General features: G+C 44.2%; 1 protein-coding gene across 1 annotated transcript in view; it reads left to right on the top strand.

Annotated features, from left to right (window-relative positions):
- Positions 1–22,642, top strand: part of PCNX2 (pecanex 2) — a 1,104,481-nt gene that overhangs the window by 619,810 nt on the left and 462,029 nt on the right. Inside the window, 1 exon segment of the mRNA XM_033937641.1 lies at positions 6,641–6,782. Within this exon segment, the coding sequence (XP_033793532.1) occupies positions 6,641–6,782 (142 nt within the window).

The following is a 22,642-nucleotide window of genomic DNA, read 5'->3' as shown; positions in this document are numbered from 1 at the left end:
TGCATCAGGTATATTGAAGTCCCCTAATAATACTGTGTCCCCATGCAAAGTGATGTTCTCTATGTCTTTGATTAATTCTATATCCTTGTCTTCCTGTTGTCTTGGAGGTCTGTATACTACACCAAGATACAGGCATTTGTCATTTCCCCTGGCCAGGTTCACCCAGAGGGATTCCCTGGTGTACTTGACATCTGCGATTCTGGTAACTTTGATGTCCTCTTTAGTGTATAGTGCTACCCCTCCTCTTAATTTGCCCTCTCTGTCTCAACGAAGTAAATTGTAACCCGGTATAGCCATATCCCACCCATGTGAATCCGTGAACCAAGTCTCGCATATCGCCACCACGTCTAGGTCGGCGTTCATTATTTCCGTCTCTAAATCCAGAATTTTATTGCCTAAACTGTGTGCATTAACGTACATAGCCCTCCATACCTTATGTTTGCTAAGTCCCTGTGGAGAATTTCCTGCCTGAGTTAGTGTGACTCCTATAGTATTGTTTTCAATGTGTGTACTTACCTCGGACTCAGAAATGGAGTTGTAACTTACCTCGCCAGGATGGTTCCTACCCGCGCCGGTATGTGAGTGGGTACCCTCCCCCAACTTACCTAGATTAAAGCCCTATGAAGCAGGCGGGCTAGTCTGTGTCCAAAGACGTTCTTACCCCTTCTGGTCAGGTGGAGTCCATCTGATCCCTGAAGTCCCTGCAGTGCCTCTCCATGGTTTAGGAATCCAAAGTTCATCCCCTTGCACCACCCGTGTAGCCACTTGTTTGTCCACTGGATACGTTCTTCCCTGGCTCTTCCCTTACCTCTTACTGGGAGGATCGAGAAGAAGACTACCTGTGCTCCCATCCGCTTCAGCTTCTCACCCAGAGCTCCAAAGTCTTTAGGTATGTTCTCCGGGGTGTTCCTGGCAGTGTCGTTCGTTCCGACATGGATGAGAAGCATGGGGAAGTGGTCTTGGGGGCTTGATAAGTCTATCTAGGCAGGCGGTGACATCTCGGATCCTGGCTCCTGGTAGACAGCAAACCTCTCTTGATTGCATATCCAGTCTGCAAATTGGTCCCTCGGTGCCCCTCAGCATAGAGTCCCCAATGACTACCACTCTGCGCTTCTTCGGGGGGAGCTGATCTGTTGTCCCCAGAACTGGAGCCATCTGTTGGACATCTTCCTGTACCTCATTGGCAGTTCCTTCCTGTAAAAGCTGGAATCTGTTCCTCAAGGTGATTTGTGGGGTTGATGTAAAACTGCCCTGTCTGCAAGAAAAAGAAACTGAGAGCAAAGAGGAGACAAGATGGCGACTAGAGTGGACGTGTGAGTCCAGGCTCCCGCTCTAGCAGCGATAACTTTACCTTCGGTAGCGTTTTTCTACTTAAAGTTGTTTCCGATGCCTAAGAGGAGGGGACGGCAGAGGGATATCCCTCTACCTCTAGCCGCGACTTCGACTCCGCGTCAAGCTGTAATTACATCTTTTACAGTCCCGATGGCGTTGGGCAGATCCGCAGCTGAGCTCCAGGAACAGCTCAGCTTGGACAGCGACGCATCGCTGAGCCCTCTGGGACCTGACCCTCCTCCTCCTCCGAGTGGGGCAACGGATCTTGGCCTTCCTGTGGAGGGATCTCGGCAATGGCTGACTCAGGAGGAAATGCCGTTGCAGGTTACCCCGGAGAGAAGAACAGAAGGAGGAGGAGCACTGCAGGCAAGCGGTGGTGAGTGCGGGGGAGGTGAAACCCGGGAAGGAGAACGGGAACCCGGGTTACCTCAACTCAAGCCGCTTGTGAAACCGGCAGTGGTTACACTGGATTCACTGTGGGGAGCAATTGAAAACCTTCAAACAGTATGTACTGGATTTATTTCTTTAATGGCTGAAGTTTCTTCTAAAGTTAACAAATTGGAAACTGTTTGTCATGACCAAATGAAACAAGTGGGAGATATTGAAAAATCTATAACTGAGATTAAATCTTTAAATAACCAGCATGCAAAGGATAATGTTTTTCTTCTTCGTAAAATTGAAAATTTGGAAAATCAAAATAGGAATTTAAATTTGAGGATTTTAAATTTTTCTATGTCTAAATTTAAAACTCCTAGGGAATTATTTAAGGATTTCATGGTTTCTATATTAAAAATTACGGAAATAAATATACCACCTTTGCAGAAGATTTATTATCTAAAAAGGACAATAAAAGAGACTGAGACAACTACTGAACAAGATTTAACAACCTTCTTGGAATCATCTAATCTTGAATTGTCCGGACGAGCTATCTTGATAGTATCCCTGGTATTTCATCAGGATAAAGAAATGATTTTGAAATTGTATTATGGTCTAAAACAGGTTTCTTTTTTGGGAGAAAGAATATATATATACCCGGATGTTTCAAAATGGACTCAGACCAGAAGGAAAGAATTTCTTACATATAGGGAAAAAGTTGTATCATTAGGAGCCTCTTTTCAATTAAGATTTCCTTGTAAATGTTTTGTTGTATTTCAAAACAATAGATATATTTTTTATGATTTGCAACAATTACGTTTCTTTTTAGAAGGAAAAGGAGTTTCTTTTGCACCATAGTGACTTTCGGTATAACTCAAGTCTATTAAACATCATGAAAACCGCCCCGAGCCTCTTCAAAGCAAACATGATGAGATGGGTTAACTCCCTATTGTCCACAGGAAACTTCCCACCAGAGCAAGGCCAAATTATGATTACCCCTATCATAAAAAACACAAAAGAATCACCAAATTCCCCATCAAACTACAGACCGATTGCAAGCATCCCCTTATTCACCAAAATAGCAGAAGGGGTGGTACAAGCTGAGCTCTCCAAATACCTAGAAAAATTCAACATCCGAAGCGACAACCAATCTGGCTTCCGCGCGGATCACAGCACGGAAACCATCATAGCCGCCCTTCTTGACCATCTCCAAACGCTCTTTAGTCAAGGCTCTAGTGCCTTAATCATACAACTAGATTTGAGCAGTGCCTTTGACCTGGTCGACCACACCATTCTCCTGGAATGCCTGGCACACATTGGCATCTCCAATCAGGTCCTCAACTGGTTTCAGGGGTTCCTAAAAAATAGATCCTACAAGGTACTCAAGAATAACTCTTTCTCATATAGCTGGGACAACATCTGCAGTGTCCCGCAGGGCTCCCCCCTATCCCCCACTCTGTTCAATATCTACCTGGCCTCCCTAGGTAACCTCCTACATACCCTCAAGCTGAAATTTTTCATCTACACAGATGACATCACAATAGCCATCCCTCTAACCAGTTTTTCACCAGAACTACTCGAATACATCACAAACATCCTCAACCAGATTGAACTCTGGATGCTATCATTCAGACTGAAACCAAACCCTGATAAAACAAAATTTTTTCTAGCCACCCCCAAAGATAAAATCAGGGACACTACAATTCAACTGAAAGGAATGACTTTCCCCCTCGAACATACCATAAAAATCCTGGGAGTCACGTTTGACAAAAATTTATCCCTAGAAAATCACACCGACCTCATAGTCAAGAAATGCTTCTCGGCACTCTGGAAACTCTGCACTATAAAAAATACTTCGATGACACTTCGTTCCGCCTACTAGTGCAAGCCTCCATTCTAAGCATCCTAGACTACTGCAATATTATCTACCTGAACTCCACGAAGAAAATTACCAGGAGACTAAAAATGATCCAGAACACCACCGTTCGCCTCATCTATGGCCTAAAGAAATGGGAACATATCACCCCGTTCTACCACAAACTCCACTGGCTGCCTTTCGAATCCAGAGTGCTCTTCAAGTTCTCATGCTTCTGTTACAAATCGGTAAATGGCTATTCACCAAGATACATCAATCCCCACTTTAACCTCTACTGCTCCTACAAGAAATCCCGCGAATTCAGCTGTTCGTCTTCCCTTCGCTAAAGCTGTGTCACCTCAAAAGATTCCTAGACAAAACCTTTGCCTTCCAAGCAGCCAAGCTGAACCCATGGCTAGCCCAAATGATACTGGAGGCCCCCACTTACCTCGGCTTTAGAAAACTACTCAAAACTCACCTATTCAGCAAACAAGACCCCTAACCCCCCCCTTCCGGTAATCGCCTGGCCTTTGCTCGGCTCAGCTCCTCCTTGATCACTTCTTTCCCCCTTCTCTTCTACCCTCCTCCTTCTTCATCTGCCAAGCTCGGCTAATTATGTTGTAAACCTGATAAATTGTTGTAAATCTGCATGTCAATGCGGATCCTAACCTAATTGATGTGAACCGCCTAGAACTCGTTGGGTATGGCGGTATATAAGAATAAAATTATTATTATTATTATAGCCATTGGTTTTCACTTAATTTCCCTTTAAATTGCTAATATGTGATCTTTCCTGGAAGAATTTCTTTCTCTGTCTCCTCCTATATTGAGGACTATGTTTAAAAAAAAAAAAGTATGGGTTTCTTCTTTTTGTTATATTATTGATCCAATAGGAAAATGGACTTATCTTTGTATTACCTTTTTGACATATTAAGATTACTAATAGAAATATTGGATGTATTAATATCGTATGTTGCCTGTTAAGCACAATTGCTGTTTATTTTAAAAATTTAAATAAAGAATTAAAAAAAAAAAAAGAAACTGAAAAAGGGGAAGATCTTCTGTGCTTGCCTGTGGAGGAGGTTACCAGCTGCCAGGAGTCAGCGTCTCCAGCCTCTTCCTGTACCCCAATCGTTGGTTTCAAATCTGTAAGTTTGGACGGTTTGGGTGTCTCGAGGATGGTCTTGTCTTGCGCCTGCTCGATGATTTGGGACAGCTCCTGGATGACTCCGTCGATGAAAGCCTCATCTTCCCGGATACTTCTCAAGCGCTTCACCTCCTCCCTTAGGCTCCTCAGTTCCTGTAAGATGTCGCCATCTAGCTGGCCCACCTCTTCTGTCTGTGTGGAGACTGTAGTGTACTGCTGGGGGATTGCCTCGGTCTGCACAGAGACCTCTGTCCACCATCCTGGGTTATCCTCCACCTGTACGTAGGCCGTGGCCATCCCCTGGATCCCTTCGGTGACTGGAATGCCGATCTTGATTTTAGTCTTGGTGAACATAAGAACATAAGAATTGCCACTGCTGAGTCAGACCAGTGGTCCATCATGCCCAGCAGTCCACTCACGCGGCGGCCCTCTGGTCTTAGACCAGCACCCTAACTGAGACAAGCCCTACCAGCGCACGTTCTTGTTCAACAGAAACTTGTCTAACTTAGTCTTGAATCCTTGGAGGATGTTTTCCCCTATAACAGCCTCTGGAAGGGCGTTCCAGCTTTCTACCACTCTCTGGGTGAAGAAGAACTTCCTTACGTTTGTACGGAATCTATCCCCTTTCAACTTTAGAGAGTGCCCTCTTGTTCTCCCTACCTTGGAGAGGGTGAACAACCTGTCCTTATCTACTAAATCTATCCCCTTCAGTACCTTGAATGTTTCGATCATGTCCCCTCTCAATCTCCTCTATTCGAGAGAGAAGAGGTCCAGTTTCTCTAATCTTTCGCTGTACGGCAGCTCCTCCAGCCCCTTAACCATCTTAGTCGCTCTTCTCTGGACTCTTTCGAGTAGTACCATGTCCTTCTTCAGGTACGGCGACCAGTGCTGGACGCAGTACTCCAGGTGAGGGCTTACCATGGCCTGGTACAGCGGCATGATAACCTTCTCTGATCTGTTTGTGATCCCCTTCTTTATCATTCCTAGCATTCTGTTTGCCATTTTTGCTGCCGCCGCACATTGTGTGGACGGCTTCATCGACTTGTTGATCAGAACTCCCAAGTCCCTTTCCTGGGAGGTCTCTTCAAGTAACGCCCCGGACATCCTGTATTCGTGAATGAGATTTTTGTTACCGACATGCATCACTTTACACTTATCCACGTTGAACCTCATCTGCCATGTTGATGCCCATTCCTCGAGCTTGATTATGTCACGTTGCAGATCTTTGCAATCCCCCTGCGTCTTTACTACTCTGAATAACTTTGTATCATCCGCAAATTTAATCACCTTGCTCTTCGTACGTATGTCCAGATCATTTATAAAGATGTTAAAGAGCACGAGCCCTGCGACACCCCACTGGTGACGCTCTTCCAGTCCGAGTATTGTCCATTTACCCCCACTCTCTGTTTCCTATGCTCCAGCCAGTTTTTAATCCACGTGAGTATTTCACCCTCATATTCATGGCTTGCAATTTTCCGAAGTAGTCGTTCATGCTTCTAGTTCTCCCTGCCATTTTCAAGTTTTTGTTTCTGGTTGTTCGTGTGGGGTTGTGTAGAGTAAAGTGTAGAGTAAAGTTCATGCTGAACCTGAACGCAGGTAAGGCTAGACTCAATTAGGGCACTGGTCTTTGACCTAAGGGCTGCCACGTAAGCAGACTGCTGGGCACGATGGACCACTGGTCTGTCCAGCAGCAGCAATTCTTATGTTCTTATGTTCTAAGACTAAGAAATATTATGATGCTTCTGTCTGACCCAATATGGGATATTCTAAGAAAAAAGTAAAAATCTATTATTTGAAGTAAACATACTAATACATATTTATTAAATAACAGTTAATAGCTTAGGTCATACTAAGGGTTATTCATTTTTAGTATTATTTAGGTAGTAAAAATAATTTTGAAAAAAAGTAATTATATTTTGATTTCTTTTTAGATGCTGCCTACCTAATGTGGTTTGAGAAACTTTATATGTCGTTGCAGTGTTTTGAGAAGTACATTCTCTATCCAGCAATAATTCTGAATGCACTCACAATAGATGCTTTCATGATCAGCAAATATGAACGATTTGGTATACAGTAAGTTGTCTAATATTATCAACGTGATTTTGAAATATTGATGTCAATTTTCAGTAAAATAACTAATATAGATGTTTCAAATTCTTATATTCAGCAGCACTTTACATATCTCCAGTGCTGCAGAATATTTAAATATAAATGACACATATAAATGTACATAGAATATATAAAATATTGGGACTCATATATATAAACTATGAGCCACTTCTATCAAACTGCACTAGCAGTTTTTAGCACAGAGAGCTGCGCTGAATGACCCGCGCTGCTCCCGCCGCTCATAGGAACTCTATGAACGTCGGGAGCAGCGCGGGCCATTCAGCACGTCTCACCGTGTTACAAACTGCTAGCGCAGTTTGATAGAAGAGGCCCTATATGTGTAATGGCAGTCATTTGAGAAGTGTTATTCGTGCTTTAAATGTCCTAATGCTGGCATATTATAAGAATAAGCAGCCAACATAAGATCATAAGAAGCGCCATCTCCGGATCAGACCTTCAATCCATCAAGTCCGGCAATCTGCACACTCGGAGACCCTGCCAGGTGTACACCTGGTGTAATTTTTAGTCACCCATATCCTTCTATGCTTTTGAATCCTAGGACGGTCGATTCCGCAATAACCTCCTCTGGGAGAGCATTCCAGGTGTCAACCACTCTCTGCATGAAGCAGAACTTCCTGATATTTGTCCTGGACTTGTCCCCCCTTAGCTTCATTCCGTGTCCTCTTTTCTGTGTCAAATTGGACAACGTAAATAATTTTTTCTGCTCTATTTTGTCGATTCCTTTCAGTATTTTGAAGGTCTCGATCATATCCCCTCGCAGTCTCCTTTTCTCAAGAGAGAACAATCCCAGTCTCTTTAGATCCTCGTATTCCAGTTTCTCCATCCCTTTTACTAGTTCGTTGCTCATCTCTGCACCCTCTCCAGCAGTTTTATATCCTTCTTTAGGTTGGGAGACCAATGTTGGACGCAGTATTCCAAGTGGGGTCTGACCATTGCTCTATAAAGTGGCATTATGACCCTCTCCGATCTACTCGTGATTCCCTTCTTTATCATGCCCAACATTCTATTTGCTTTCTTCGCCGCCACCGCACATTGTGGTGACGGTTTCAGGGTCCTATCTATCAGTACATCCAGGTCCTTTTCTTGTTCGCTCTTACCCAGAATTGCACCTGACATTCTATATTCGTGTTCCTTATTCTTACTGCCTAAATGCATTACTTTGCATTTCTCCACATTAAACTTCATCTGCCATTTCTCTGCCCATTTCTCTAACTGACACAAATCGCTCTGGGGTTCCTCGCTATCCTTCTGCGATCTGATTGCCCAACATAGCTTTGTGTTGTTTGCAAACTTGATGATCTCACCGGATGTTCCTTCTTCTAGGTCATTGATATAAATATTAAATAAGATCGGCCCAAGTACCGAGCTCTGTGGTACACCACTAGTCACTTTCTCCCAGTCGGAGAACTTCCCATTTATGCTCACTCTCTGTATTCTGTTTTCCAGCCATTTGCCTATCCATCTTTGTACATCCCCCTCTATTCCATGGCTTTGTAGTTTCCTGAGAAGTCTTTCGTGTGGAACTTTGTCGAACGCTTTCTGGAAGTCTAAGTATATTATGTCCATCAGTTCTCCACTATCAATTTGTTGGTTCACGGTCTCAAAAAATTGAAGTAAATTCGTTAAACATGATTTCCCTTTCCTGAAGCCATGTTGACTGGCTTTCATCAGGTTGTGTGTATCCAAGAGCCGGACTATGCTATCTTTAATCAGTGCTTCAACCATCTTTCTTTTTTTTTTTATAATTGAAATTTTTATTAATAAAGAAAATGCACAAGAGAGCAAGGCAGTACACATCACAATCGAAAACAAAGGCAATCAATAATCAGGCTCTCAAGAACAAAACAAGAAAAACAATGATGTACAATAAAATATGCAAAAATACAGAATCAACAACGTCCCAAGCCCTTCCCCCCCCCACCCCCGGTGACAAGCCCAGACTCCCACTCCAACAGTGGACAGGAAAGGTTCAAAGAACAATAAGTAAAGAAAAAGGTACCCCGAAAGGAAAGCATAGACCAAATAGACCCACCCCCCACAGTAGATGTCCCACAGAAGTCAAGTAAGAGAGCGAAAATTCCTCCATATATGAGCAAAGCTATGGCGGAGCCCATGCTGAGCCGCTGTAAGGCGGTACAAGAGTTGCCACTGGTGCAACTTCAATTCCACCTCCTGCCATGATGGAGGTACCAGTTGCTTCCACCTAGAGGCCAAAAGCAAGCGGGCAGCAGTAAGAGCTAAAATGCAAAAGGTGGATTCTCCCCGTTCCAGGTCCAGCTCATGCCAAAACAACAAGGCATGACGCCAGTCCGCTGGAATCCTCTGCTGCAGAATGACAGAGATATGATCAAAAATTTCGATCCAAAAATCCCGCACAATCCTACAGGACCACCACATATGAAGATATGAGCCTACTTCCCCACAACCCCTCCAACAGAGACCCCCACCCCCCCTCCCCATCTTGGCCAATATCAGGGGGGTATAATACCACCGGAGCAGAACCTTAAACCCATTTTCCACAATCAAAGTAGCAATACCAGAAGAAGAGATCGCCCGCCAAATTTCCACCCACACCTCCCTCGGGATAGGGGCACCCCAATCACCCTCCCAGGACGTCACATAAGGCAATACACTCACCCCCCCAGAATTCAAACACTTGTAGATCGCCGACAGAGCTCCCTTCCGAACCACAGGGCCCAATAAAAGCTCAAATCCTGTTTTACCCCCCATCATCTCAGTCAGGAAACCAGAGAACATAAGAACATAAGAACATAAGAAGCGCCATCTCCGGATCAGACCTTCGGTCCATCAAGTCCGGCGATCCGCACACGCGGAGGCCCTGCTAGGTATACACCTGGCTTATTTTATAGCCAACCATATCTTTATATGCCTCTCTCAAGGAGATATGCATCTAGTTTGCTTTTGAAGCCTAGGACTGTCGATTCCGCAATAATCTCCCCTGGGAGAGTATTCCAGATGTCAACCACTCTCTGTGTGAAGCAGAACTTCCTGATATTAGTCCTGAACTTGCCCCCCCTTAGCTTCATTTCATGTCCTCTTGTCCGTGTCAAATTGGACAATGTAAATAGTTTTTTCTGCTCTATTTTGTCGATTCCTTTCAGTATTTTGAAGGTTTCGATCATATCCCCACGCAGTCTCCTTTTCTCAAGGGAGAACAATCCCAGTGTTTTAAGTCGATCCTCATATTCCAGTTTCTCCATACCCTTCACTAGTTTAGTTGCTCGTCTCTGCACCCTCTCCAGCAGTTTTATATCCTTCTTTAAGTAGGGAGACCAATGTTGGACGCAGTATTCCAAGTGGGGTCTGACCATTGCCCTATAAAGCGGCATTATAACTTTCTCCGATCTACTCGAGATTCCTTTCTTTATCATGCCCAACATTCTATTTGCCTTATTTGCCGCTGCCGCGCATTGTGCCGATGGCTTCAGGGTCCTATCTATCAGTACACCCAGATCCCTTTCTTGTTCACTTTTTCCCAGAGTTGCACCTGACATTCTGTACTCGTATTCCTTATTTTTACTGCCTAAATGCATTACCTTGCATTTCTCCACGTTGAACTTCATCTGCCATTTCTCCGCCCATTTTTCTAACCGACACAAGTCGCTCTGGAGTTCCTCACTGTCCTCCTGCGATCTGATTGCCCGGCAGAGTTTTGTGTCGTCTGCAAACTTGATGATCTCGCTGGATGTTCCGTTTTCCAGGTCATTGATATAAATATTAAAAAGGATCGGCCCAAGTACCGAGCCTTGGGGTACACCACTAGTCACTTTCTCCCAGTCGGAGAACTTCCCATTTATGCCCACTCTCTGCTTCCTGTTTTCCAGCCATTTGCCTATCCATCTTTGTATATCTCCCTCTATGCCATGGCTTGAACATAGTGAACCACCTGCAAATAGGGGAAAATATCCCGGGGCAACAACTGGTAGCGAGGCTGGAGCTCCCCAAAAGACCTCACCCTCTTCGTTTCCAAATCGCAAAATTGTCCCAAACAAACCAAACCCTGAGCCTCCCACCTCTTAAACACCCCGGCCCCCCTTCCCGGAATAAACTCAGGATTAAAGCGCAAAGGGGCATACCAAGAATATTGCCGCCCCTGTAAAAGCACACAGCGCACCGCTCTCCACACCCGCATCGCTGTCCGGACGGAGGACATCCGACATCTACCCCCCCCCCCCCACTCCCCGGGACCCACGGCAGATGTAGTAAGGGCACATCCCCCTCCAAGCCCTGTTCAAGGTCCACCCAGAGTTTCGGGGCTTGAGTCTGCCACTCCAAGAGTGCTCGCAGCTGCGCTGCCTGGTAATACTTCAGCACATTAGGTACCGCCAACCCACCCTCGCCCTTGCCCAAATACAAGACTCGGCGACTCACCCGCGGTCTTTTTCCCGCCCAAATAAAGTGGAGAAGGCTCCGCTGTACCCCTTCTAACAGCCTCCGCGGGATCCACAAGGGTAGAGCCTGAAAGAAAAAGAGGAGGCGAGGCAGAATCATCATTTTAACTACCTCTATTCGCCCCAGCCAAGAAAAATAATAACTATCCCAGCTGACCAAGTCCAAACGAATACGACGAAACAAAGGAAGATAATTAAGGACAAACAAATTCGAACCAGGAGGCCCAAAATACACCCCCAAATATCTCAAAGAGTGTTTAACCCACCGAAAAGGAAACCGTCGCTTTAGCTCCCCCACCCGATCCGCCGACAAATTCACATTCAACACTTCCGATTTCCCAACATTGACCCGAAAACCTGACACCGCCCCGAACTCCTTCAATTCCTCCAACACTGCAGGCAAAGAGGTATCCGGGTCCTCCACCGTAAAAAGCATATCGTCCGCAAACAAATTCACTTTGTAGTCCCCAGAAGGAGTATGGACTCCCTGAATGCGGGCGCTGGCGCGGATCCGCTGTGCAAGGGGCTCCACCACCAACGCGAACAAGATAGGAGATGGGGGGCAACCCTGCCGGGTACCCCGAAATAAGGGGAAAGTAGCAGAGTACCCCCCATTCACTTTAACACAGGCCAGCGGATTAGTATATAAAATACGGATCCATTCCCTCAAGCGGGGCCCCAACCCTACAGCCTCCAAGACCTGAAACAAAAATGGCCAAGAAACCCTATCGAAAGCCTTCTCGGCATCTATAGAAAGAAACACAGTGTCGTCCCCCCCCGGGTCCGAGCCAACTCCAGCAAATTATAAACTCTCCGAACACTATCCCCAACCTGCTGTCCCACCACAAAGCCCGTCTGGTCAGGATGAATCAAACGGGGAATCCAACTCATCAGGCGATCCGCTAAGACCCGTGTAAAAATTTTTGTATCCACCCCCAACAGAGAGATTGGGCGATAAGACTCACAGCGCGCAGGATCTTTCCCCTCCTTAGCCAACACTGTAACCCCCGCCAAGCGCATGAAAAAGGGTAATTGACCCCCCCCTTGCAAAGAATTAAGAAAAGTCACCAACGGGGGCAACAACAAATGTTGGAAGCGTTTATAATAACGCACCGTAAAACCGTCCAACCTAGGAGATTTACCCACATGCATAGAGCGCAAAGCCCAGTCGCTTCCAGAACTGAAAGGGGTCTATCCAGGCGTTCCACATCAACCTCCGCTATCCGAGGCAAAGAGGCCGACTCGATATAACGCTCCCGATCAAGGGGGGTACCCTCCGCCTCAGGGGTATACAACTTACCATAATACTCAACAAAACGTGCCCGCATTGCATCTTCCCTATGAAGAAGCTCCCCGGAAGCCGTCCGGAGAGCCAAGATATGGTTCTGAGAACGACGCACCTTCAACCGGTGAGCGACTAAACGACTAGCCTTATTGGAGAACTCAAAGTACTTTTGCTGTAATAACTGAAGGTTGAAACGCAAGCGGTCGAGTTCAAGAGCATGCAAGTCACTACGCGCCTTCTGTAACTGGCTGCTCACAGTTACATTCCAGGGCTGGCACTTATGGATCCCCTCAAGTCTCCCAATTATGGCCAACAGGGCATCCACTTCCTCCCGCTGGCGTTTGCGCCGGAAGGATGCCAAAGAAATCAGTCGACCCCTGAGGGTAACTTTCAATCCTTCCCAGACAGATTCTGGGGAGGCCCCACACTCCAAATTATCCGTGAAATAATCCTGAATCCACCCTTCAATTTGATCCGCTACCGAAGAATCATCCAGCAAGCTGTCATTGAAACGCCAGTATTTCTGCCCAACCCCACCACCCGTACCAGCAAGCTGTAGCCAAACAGGCGCGTGATCGGACCAAGTGGTCCGCTCAATGCCCGCCCTCTCCACTCTGCGAAGGAGACCCCGTTCAACAAAAATATAGTCAATCCTGGAATAAGAAGCATGTACCCGCGAAAAATAAGAATAGTCTCGTACCCGAGGGTGCAACCATCGCCACCCATCCTCCACATTAAGTTCCCGGAGCGCAGCCCGCAATAGGTTCTGATCTCGTCTACCATAGCCCCCAGCAGACCCAGAGTTGTCCAAGTGCGGTGTGACAGTAAGATTGAAATCCCCACCCAAGATTAAGGCCCCACCCTTAAACTGCAAAATCCTGGTCGCCAGGTCCCAAACAAAAGAGCCCTGACCCTCATTGGGAGCGTAAACATTAACCAAGGAATACAGACAGCCCTCCAACAGCACCTCCACCATAATATAGCGACCCTGAGGGTCCCGCACCACCCTTTTAACTTCACACCTCAGGTGCTTACTAAATAGAATCCCCACCCCACCCGTCTTGGAGCGACCCGCCCGAGATGCCCAGAGTGCGGTAGGGAATCGGGGGTCACGGACCAGAGTCTCGTGAGACCGTAACAAATGTGTTTCCTGGACAAAGCATACGGAAGCCCTCAGACGGACCAGCTCCCGAAATAAAGCCTTCCGTTTATGGGGAGAGTTAAGCCCCCTAACATTATAAGAGATAAACTTAATACCAGCCATAGAGAGAAAAAGAAACCCAACAGGTACCCAAGGCCCAAAAATAAAGTATGGAAAGAAGAACCCCCAAGTCAAGAACTGTCACCCCCCACAGCCCAACCCCACCCCATCCCACCCCGCACCCACCCACCACAACCCTCCATCCCCAACCCCCACAATGGGAGCAGCCAAACCTCCCATGTACAAACCCGGAAGTTAACAGTCCCCAACGCCCTTTACACAGCCCAAGACATACAGCAAACTGATCCCCATAGACAAACAGCCCACCCACCAACAACCATCCCCATCCCACAACTGCCCCCAACTCACCAGGCAAAGTCACTTTTCAAAGGAGCAACAAACCAGGTACAACAACCATCTATCCCCCTCCAGCCACCCGAGCCCGGGTGCCTCCTAGCCCTAAGGCACATCTTTTATACCCTCCCCCCAAGGGGCATAGGCACAAGCCATTCACACAGGGAGATAGTACCCACAGCTAGCACATTTCAAGGGAGTCCTGAAGAGGTAGAAGCCACTGCAGGAGGGGAGGTTCCACCACCCGGACCTCCACGGCTCCCTCGAGCACCACGCTCCACACGCTGCCATCCAGAAGGGGCAGAGGGCCTACCAGGGCTGACCCTGTCCCGTTGCTCCGGGCCCAACACCTCCGGCACCTCAATGCCCGCTTTCAACAGCAGTTCACGTGCTTCTCGTACAGTCACAACCCTGGTATGGACCCCATTAATGGTAATAACCACACCGAAGGGATATGTCCAACGATAACGGAGATTGCCCCGCTGGAGAGCTTTGGTGATCTCCCGGAAGGAGCGCCGCTTCTGTAGGGTGCTAGCAGCCAGATCCTGATAAAATTCCAGGCGATGACCCTCCCAGGTCACCGTACCCAACTCCCGGGCCCTCCGCAAGGCCCGTTCCTTGATCACGAACCTCTATGCATCAATGAACTTAATCACCCCATCCAGCCCACCATAAAGATACTAGGCGTAACTCTAGATCAATGCCTAACCATGAAAGATCAGGTGGACTCCTTAATCAGAAAGGGTTTCTTTACTGTCTGGAAACTCAGATCCATTAAAGCTTATTTCGATACGTCGGCATTCAGAACCCTGGTCCAATCTCTCGTACTAAGTCAACTTAACTACTGTAACATCGCCTACTTAGCTATTTCCCAAAAAAATATGCGACGTGTACAACTAATGCAAAATGCAGCAGTCAGATTAATCTTCGGACTAAAGAAATTAGATCATGTATCACCCTACTACCGGCAGTTACATTGGCTACCGATGGAAGCACGCATAAAGTTTCAATTCGCCTACTTCTGCTTTAAAGCGCTAAACGGACTTGCCCCTAAATACATAATTGACCTTTTCTCCTTCTCTGTCAACAGTCACAAGAGAAGCTCTCATTCCTACTTCGATTCCCCCCCCAGTTAGAGGTTGTAAACTAAAAAAACACCATGAACACCTTCTTTCACATCAAGCAGCATTGTGGAGTAAAGACCTAGATCAACTGCTTTCGCCCACTACTTATGAGGAATTCAGAAAACGTCTAAAAACTCAACTGTTCCTAAAGTATCTAGACAACTGACCCACTCATCTTCTTTCTCCTCCATAGTGATTCCTCTGTCCTATTAATCTCTTTCTCCTCAACAACGCATTTCCGGTCCTATTAACTCTCCTCTTCCCCCCTCTTAAATTCAATCAATTTGTACCTCGCTTAATCTATTGTAAACCGCATAGAACTTAACGGTATTGCGGTATATAAACTGTTATTATTATTATTATTAAAAGAGGAAAAAATACTACATTTGAAGCAAGGTTACAAAAAAGAAAAAAAAAACCTAAGCATTGCCACAAGATAAACATTACATTTTTTCACTACTAAGGCCTTTTATGAAACTGTGTCGGGAGCAGCACAGGCCATTCAGCGTGGCTCTCTGCACTACAAACTGCAAGCACAGTTTCATAAAAGAGGGGATAAGTGCAGGAGATCCTTTCGAGACACCCTCCCCCCCCACCCATCATATGAAAATCTTACGTGCTTGGAAGCCTTGGCCATCTTCAGTTCTTTCTCAGATATGTGGTTGCAAAGAATGAACTCCTTCATTTTACTAATCAGATCTTTCTTTTCCTCTCCACTCTTGTCTATAAATCATTTAATATGATTGATATCTCCCTGTTATAAGAAATAAGTCTGTGCTGATTTCAAAATAGAAGCATAGTACAGTGTATTAATACCATGTCTGTAGATTCTTTCACATTAATGGTGTGGTACAGGATCAGGTCAACCAAGCCTACACAGAAAGCTGGTTAGATTGAAATACTTTTGTAGCTGACTACCACTAAAATCTGACCATGCAATGTGAGGGAGAAAATGCCATAAACTGGAAACAGAAGGGAAAAGAGGCCCAGGAAGACCTGCAATTGATCAAAAGCAGTTGATGAAATATAAGACCGACAAGTGTGGAAGATACATCTGCCTGCCTTGTGCACTGACTGGTCCAAGATGACTAATAATAATCATCAAAGGCACCACTGATGAGGCAACACGTGTTTTTGTCCACAGCAAGTTTCAAATTTTGGAGAAAATAGCTAGTTCTTTGTAGGAGCCCAAACTATGCTGCCATTGCTGTAATATTTATTTATTAACTCACTCACTTTTCTATACTGTTCTCCCAGGAGAGCTTAGAACAGTTTACATGAATTTATTCAAGCATTTTTCTCTGTCTGTCCCGATGGGCTCCCAGTCTATCTAATGTACCACAATGTATCTAATATATGAGGGTCATTTCATAAATAATGCACCCTATTTTTTTATTATATGTTTTATTTTTTTTCAAGTATTTCTTTACAATCCTTCAATATAGTCTCCCTGCTTTACAATGACCAAGTCTCAATGTCCGGGAAGCTTCATTATTCCATCCAAGACACTGTTTTTGTTCAGTTGCCGAATAGCTTGGGTAATGACAGAAGAAAGCTCTTCCAGAGATGCAAAACGATGTGCACGCATAGGTTGTTTCAACTTTGGATAAAGGTCGAAGTCTGGTAGACTCATGTCTGGACTGAGGTAACACCTCCCAGCCATATTTGCGTAGTTTTTCAATGATGAGCGTTGTTGTGAAGAATGAGTGGTCCAGCCAAGAACAACTGAGGTCGGGTTTTGTGCATTTTTCTGCATATTTTTTGCAAAAAAATCACAATAATACACTGCTGTGATACTTCTGTGATAATGATGCCTACAGCACTTCTGCACCAGCCACTACTCCACTAAGGAACCTTATTTTAAAGCTGTTTTAGAGTTTTATAGTTTTATTTACTTGCTATTATATTTTACTTTGTAGCTTTCTCTGCTTCTTTCTCCTCTGCCGCAGCTTTGCGGCAGCCCGCCGGACTCCGCCCCCAATCCAGGTCAGCCCATGCACTATTTATTCAGGCTCTCTGCGGTGCACGCCGAAGGAGCGTGCATAAGGAGCAGAATCTGCTCCTTAGTTTGCTCCTTTATGCGCAAACGGAGGGCACCCCCACTCTGAAAATTAAATTGAATATTTCAGTTCCATCTCTAAAGATATATAGATTTAAAACTTTTCTCTTCTTGTATATTTTAGTGTTTGGCCTATTGAATTGTTACACTAGCGCCTTTAAAGACCCTATCATGTCCTCACATTATACTAATATCCCAGTCCATCAGGGCCACCGACCATTGAGCCATAGAACCACTAGTACTCGTTTACCTACAATTTTGGAAATCCCAACTTCACCGAAGTCTTCGAATCACACACCAGTAGGTACCTCTTTCTCTTCCCACAAGAACCAGACTTTACAAAACACATGCTTAAAATTAGGTCTCATTAATGCCAGATCCATTAAAGGTAAATATCATTTTATAAAAGACGCCATCCTTTTACAGGGTTTACATATTTTCTGCATCACCGAAACCTGGCTTACTGACGGTGATGAAGCTTACTTTTCCTTCTGTTGTCCACCAAATTATGCCTATCAATGGAATCACCGCCATAACCGTAAAGGAGGTGGTTTAGCTATCATTTTCCACAATAATTTAATTAATGCCTGTGACCTTTCTACTGGAAATGCTGCTATCGAATATCTTCACGTCAAACTTAATCTCAACCCTAAAATTTACCTTCTCTTAATATATGTCCCCCCCCCATAGGGCAAAATAATCTAACTCTGCTTCAAAACTTAATCTTTGATTTCTGCTCTGCTACATCTTACCCTCTGATTCTAGGAGATTTCAATATCCACTTCGATGATCCAACCAACTCAATCACCAAAGATATTCTTACCCATATTAAGACATTAAATCTGCAAACAATAATTCAGAATCCAACACACTCTACTAACCACACGTTGGATATGATTCTTATACCCAAATCCCAATTCCTAACTCATTCGGACCCGTACATTTCACCTGTGCCCTGGTCTGACCACTACTTTATATTACTAAACCTCTATTCACAAAAAGGTACATCATTACAAACACCTCCAGAACATGAAAAGGTCTCATTCCGGGACTACTCAAAATTAGAATTACCCGATATCCTCCTTTCATTTAATCAGCTTGCCCTAATCCCCAACTCTGATTCACTTGAAGAACAACTTCTAATTTGGAACGCAACTTTACAGTCTCTCCTAGATAACAAAGTACCACTAATTTCCAAAACAATTTCCCCCCGTAAACTATCCAACCCTTGGTACACTGACGAACTTTCTCTCCTTAAAAAACAATTATGATCACTGGAAAGAAAATGGCGACACACAAAATCTTATATAAACCTACAACTCTATAAAGAACAAGCTTCCCTCTATAAAAAGAAAATTAACTGCGCCAAAAGCAACTATTATTCCAAAAAAATTTCCAAAGCAAAAAATCCTTCCATTTTATATTCCATTCTAAAATCCATTACCCCGATTACTCATAGAAAAAACAATAAACAAATGAGTCAACTCATGGCCCAAGAATTGGCAGATTACTTCTGTAAAAAAATCAGTAACATCCGAAACACTTTTAATCCTAGCTTAACAGGAAATTCTGCAGACAATCTCAAAACTAAATTTTTACCCATAGCCAAATGTGCTAATTTCAAGATTCCTTCCATAAATGATATAGAATCCCTCTTTAAAAAAATTAATATTAAAGGATCTCGTTCAGAAATTATCACCCTGTTCTTTCTCAAAAAATTATTTTCTTGCTTTGGCCCTTTCATTCATTCTCTTGTTCAAAAAAGCCTACTTACAAGTACGGTCCCTCTTTCCTGGAAAACTGCCATTATTACCCCAATACTAAAAGACCATAAAATCAGTTTGGACGAAGTGTTGAACTATCGCCCCATTGCCAATATACCATTTCTTGCCAAACTAACAGAAAGACTGGTATTTGACCAGCTCTCCGACTTTGTTGAATCCACAAACGTACTCCACCCGAATCAGACGGGATTTCGGAAATTTCACAACACAGAATATTCAATGTTAGGACTGATAACAAACATTCACTACTACCTAGACCATCATAAATCTGTAATTCTCTTCCCATTAGACCTAACCGCAGCTTTCGATACAATTGATCATGATCTACTGCTCGAAAGACTAGAATCCATAGGTATCGCTGACCAAGTCTTAAAGTGGTTCATTTCATTTCTCTCCAACTGTTCATCTACGGTTAGATACAATGAGACAAATTCCAAAGCCTATTCTTTAACTTATGGTATTCCCCAAGGTTCCATTCTTTCCCCTTTACTGTTCAATATTTTCCTTTCTCCATTATTGAGCATCTGTCAGTCAATAGGCTTTACCACATATACTTACACGAACGATATACAACTTCTACACCCGCTAAATCCAGAAAACATAGAAGAAATAAATGCAATCAATAAGAAACTTGAGATCATAAAAAATTGGCTTAACTCTAACAAACTAGCCTTAAACATTCAAAAAACTAAATCAATGCTTTCATCCTTAACAATATCCCCTTAGAGTTAGTGTCTTCTCTAAAAATCTTAGGCGTTATCGTCGATGATAAACTTTCGGTTCACGACCATATTAGTAATACAGTTAAAATATGCTTTTACAAACTACGTATGATACGCTCTATCTCCAAATTTCTCGAACCCAAATCTATTAATATATTAATTCACTCTCTTATCATAGCCAGACTCGATTATTGTAACTCTCTTCTAATCAACATTACACAAAAGGAAAAAAGACGTCTCCAAATAATACAAAACACGGCCATTAAACTCATCCACAATGGTAAAAAATATGATCATGTCACCCCTCTGCTAATCAACTCTCATTGGCTTCCGATTAGTCACCGCATTACATTCAAAATACTACTTTTAGTATTTAAAACCTTTAAAGAACCTCAATTTATTGACAGAATGCTCATCCCCCATAATACTTCCCGGTCCCTTTGTTCGACATCTCAAAATCTCCTAATGGTCCCTTCATTGAAAATTATAGGTATTAGAAGACAGGATATGTTCTCAGTAATGGCCCCCCAACTGTGGAACTCACTTCCCCAGTATATTAGAGAGGAAAAAGACCTTAACCAATTAAAAAATTTCTTAAAAGTTATCTTTTTAAAGACGCATTTAATATCTAATTTTAGATGAAGATTTTGGCTGTCTTTTACCCATTCTATTGTTTTTTCCTTGTTTTTATCTTTTTTCTTGAACCTAGAACATATAACTTTGCCCCTCTATCCCTCTGTTTTGTGTCTGTCTTAGATCTGTTAGTTTGAAGTTACTTTGTTTAAATTATATAACACTATTTTATGTAGTTGTAAATCGCTTAGCAACTTGAATAAGCGATTCATCAAATGCTAACAAAAACTTGAAAACTTGAAACTTGATAAGCAAAAATCATCATTTGTTTGACTTTTGATTGAGCTCATCAAAACTTTTTGGGTTTTGGGAAATATGGAGCTCTCCACTCATTGGACTGTGATTTCAGCTCCGGCTCAAAGTCTCTGACCCAATTTTCATCAATAGCAACAATGTGTTCACCAGACTTCGACCTTTTTCCAAATTTGTTTAGTTGTACTACTTCATGGTAAAAGTTTAGCAATAAGATAAAGCCAACGGGAAATCAAAAGACAGATATGCATATAATACCTAAACCTTCCCTCTCCATCCCCTCCCACACAAATAATACCTAAACCTTCCCTCTCCATCCCCTCCCACACAATTATTTCAAGACATTAGTCTTAAAAATATAATCATTAGATTTCCATATCATCATGGATAGAGCTTTGCTCCACAGTGTGCTAGGAGTTGGACCTTTAGGTTCCCTAAGAAAAGCCAGACTACTGTAGGTTTATAAACACAGTAGATTAGACAGGTTCAGCCTCTCCCTGATAACTGAGTCATGTGCTAGCATTATTAAAATGTATTTTCTCCTGCAAATGTATCATGTTATATGCCCAAGGAGAGCACATCTAATTTAAATCATTCATAAGAACATAAGAAGTTGCCTCCGCTGAGGCAGACCAGAGGTCCATCTTGCCCAGCGGTCCGCACCCGCGGCGGCCCTTCAGGCCTAATTGCCTGAACAGTGTCCCTGACTAATTATGTAACTGTCTCTAGTCCTCTAATCCTATCCCTATAACCTACCTCTACTCCTATCTGTACCCCTCAATCCCTTTGTCCTCCAGATACCTATCCAATCCTTCTTTGAAGCCCTGTAGCGTGCTCCTGCTTATCACTTCCTCCGGTAGCGCGTTCCATGTATCCACCACCCTCTGGGTGAAAAAGAACTTCCTGGCGTTTGTTCTAAACCTTTCCCCTTTCAATTTCTCTGAGTGCCCCCTAGTACTTGTGGTTCCCCATAATTTAAAAAATCTGTCCCTGTCTACTCTTTCTATGCCCTTCATGATCTTGAAGGTTTCTATTATGTCCCCTCTAAGTCTCCGCTTTTCCAGGGAGAAAAGCCCCTGCTTCTTCAGTATGTCAGTATACGAGAGGTCCTCCATACCCTTTATTAGCTTAGTTGCTCTTCTCTGGACTCTCTCAAGTACTGCCATGTCATTCTTGAGGTACGGCGACCAATACTGGACACAGTACTCCAGGTGCGGGCGCACCATTGCACGGTACAGTGGCAGGATGACTTCCTTCGTCCTGGACGTGATACCCTTCTTAATGATGCCCAACATTCTGTTTGCCTTCCTTGAGGCTGTGGCGCACTGCGCCGACACCTTCAATGATGTGTCTACCATCACTCCCAGGTCTCTTTCAAGGTTACTCACTCCTAGCGGTGATCCCCCCATTTTGTAAGTGAACATCGGGTTCTTTTTCCCTACATGCATGACCTTGCATTTCCCTATGTTGAAGCTCATTTGCCACTTTTTGGCCCACTCTTCCAGCGCTGTCAGATCTTTTGGAAGGTCTTTGCAGTCCTCTGTGTTTTCAACCCTGCTGTATAGTTTGGTGTCGTCCGCAAATTTGATAACCTCACATTTTGTTCCTGCCTCCAAGTCGTTAATAAATATATTGAACAGGAGCGGTCCCAGCACCGACCCCTGCAGAACTCCACTCGTGACCCATTGCCAGTCTGAGTAATCGCCCTTTACTCCAACCCTCTGTTTCCTATCCGCCAGCCAGTTTTTGATCCATCGGTGGACCTCCCCTTGCACCCCGTGGTTCCATAACTTCTTTAGCAGTCTTTCGTGTGGTACCTTGTCGAAGGCTTTTTGGAAGTCAAGGTAAATGATGTCTATAGGTTCCCCTTTATCCACCTGGCTGTTTACCCCCTCAAAGAAGTATAACAAGTTTGTGAGGCATGATCTGCCCTTGCAGAAGCCATGCTGGCTCGGCTTTAGCTGCCCAGTGTTTTCG

The sequence above is a fragment of the Geotrypetes seraphini genome, chromosome 3 (genome assembly GCF_902459505.1).
Source record: "Geotrypetes seraphini chromosome 3, aGeoSer1.1, whole genome shotgun sequence".
In the NCBI taxonomy this organism is placed as follows: Eukaryota; Metazoa; Chordata; class Amphibia; order Gymnophiona; family Dermophiidae; genus Geotrypetes; species Geotrypetes seraphini.
The sequence above is the reverse complement of the archived record's forward strand: the minus strand, read 5'-3'. Positions and strand labels throughout refer to the sequence as shown.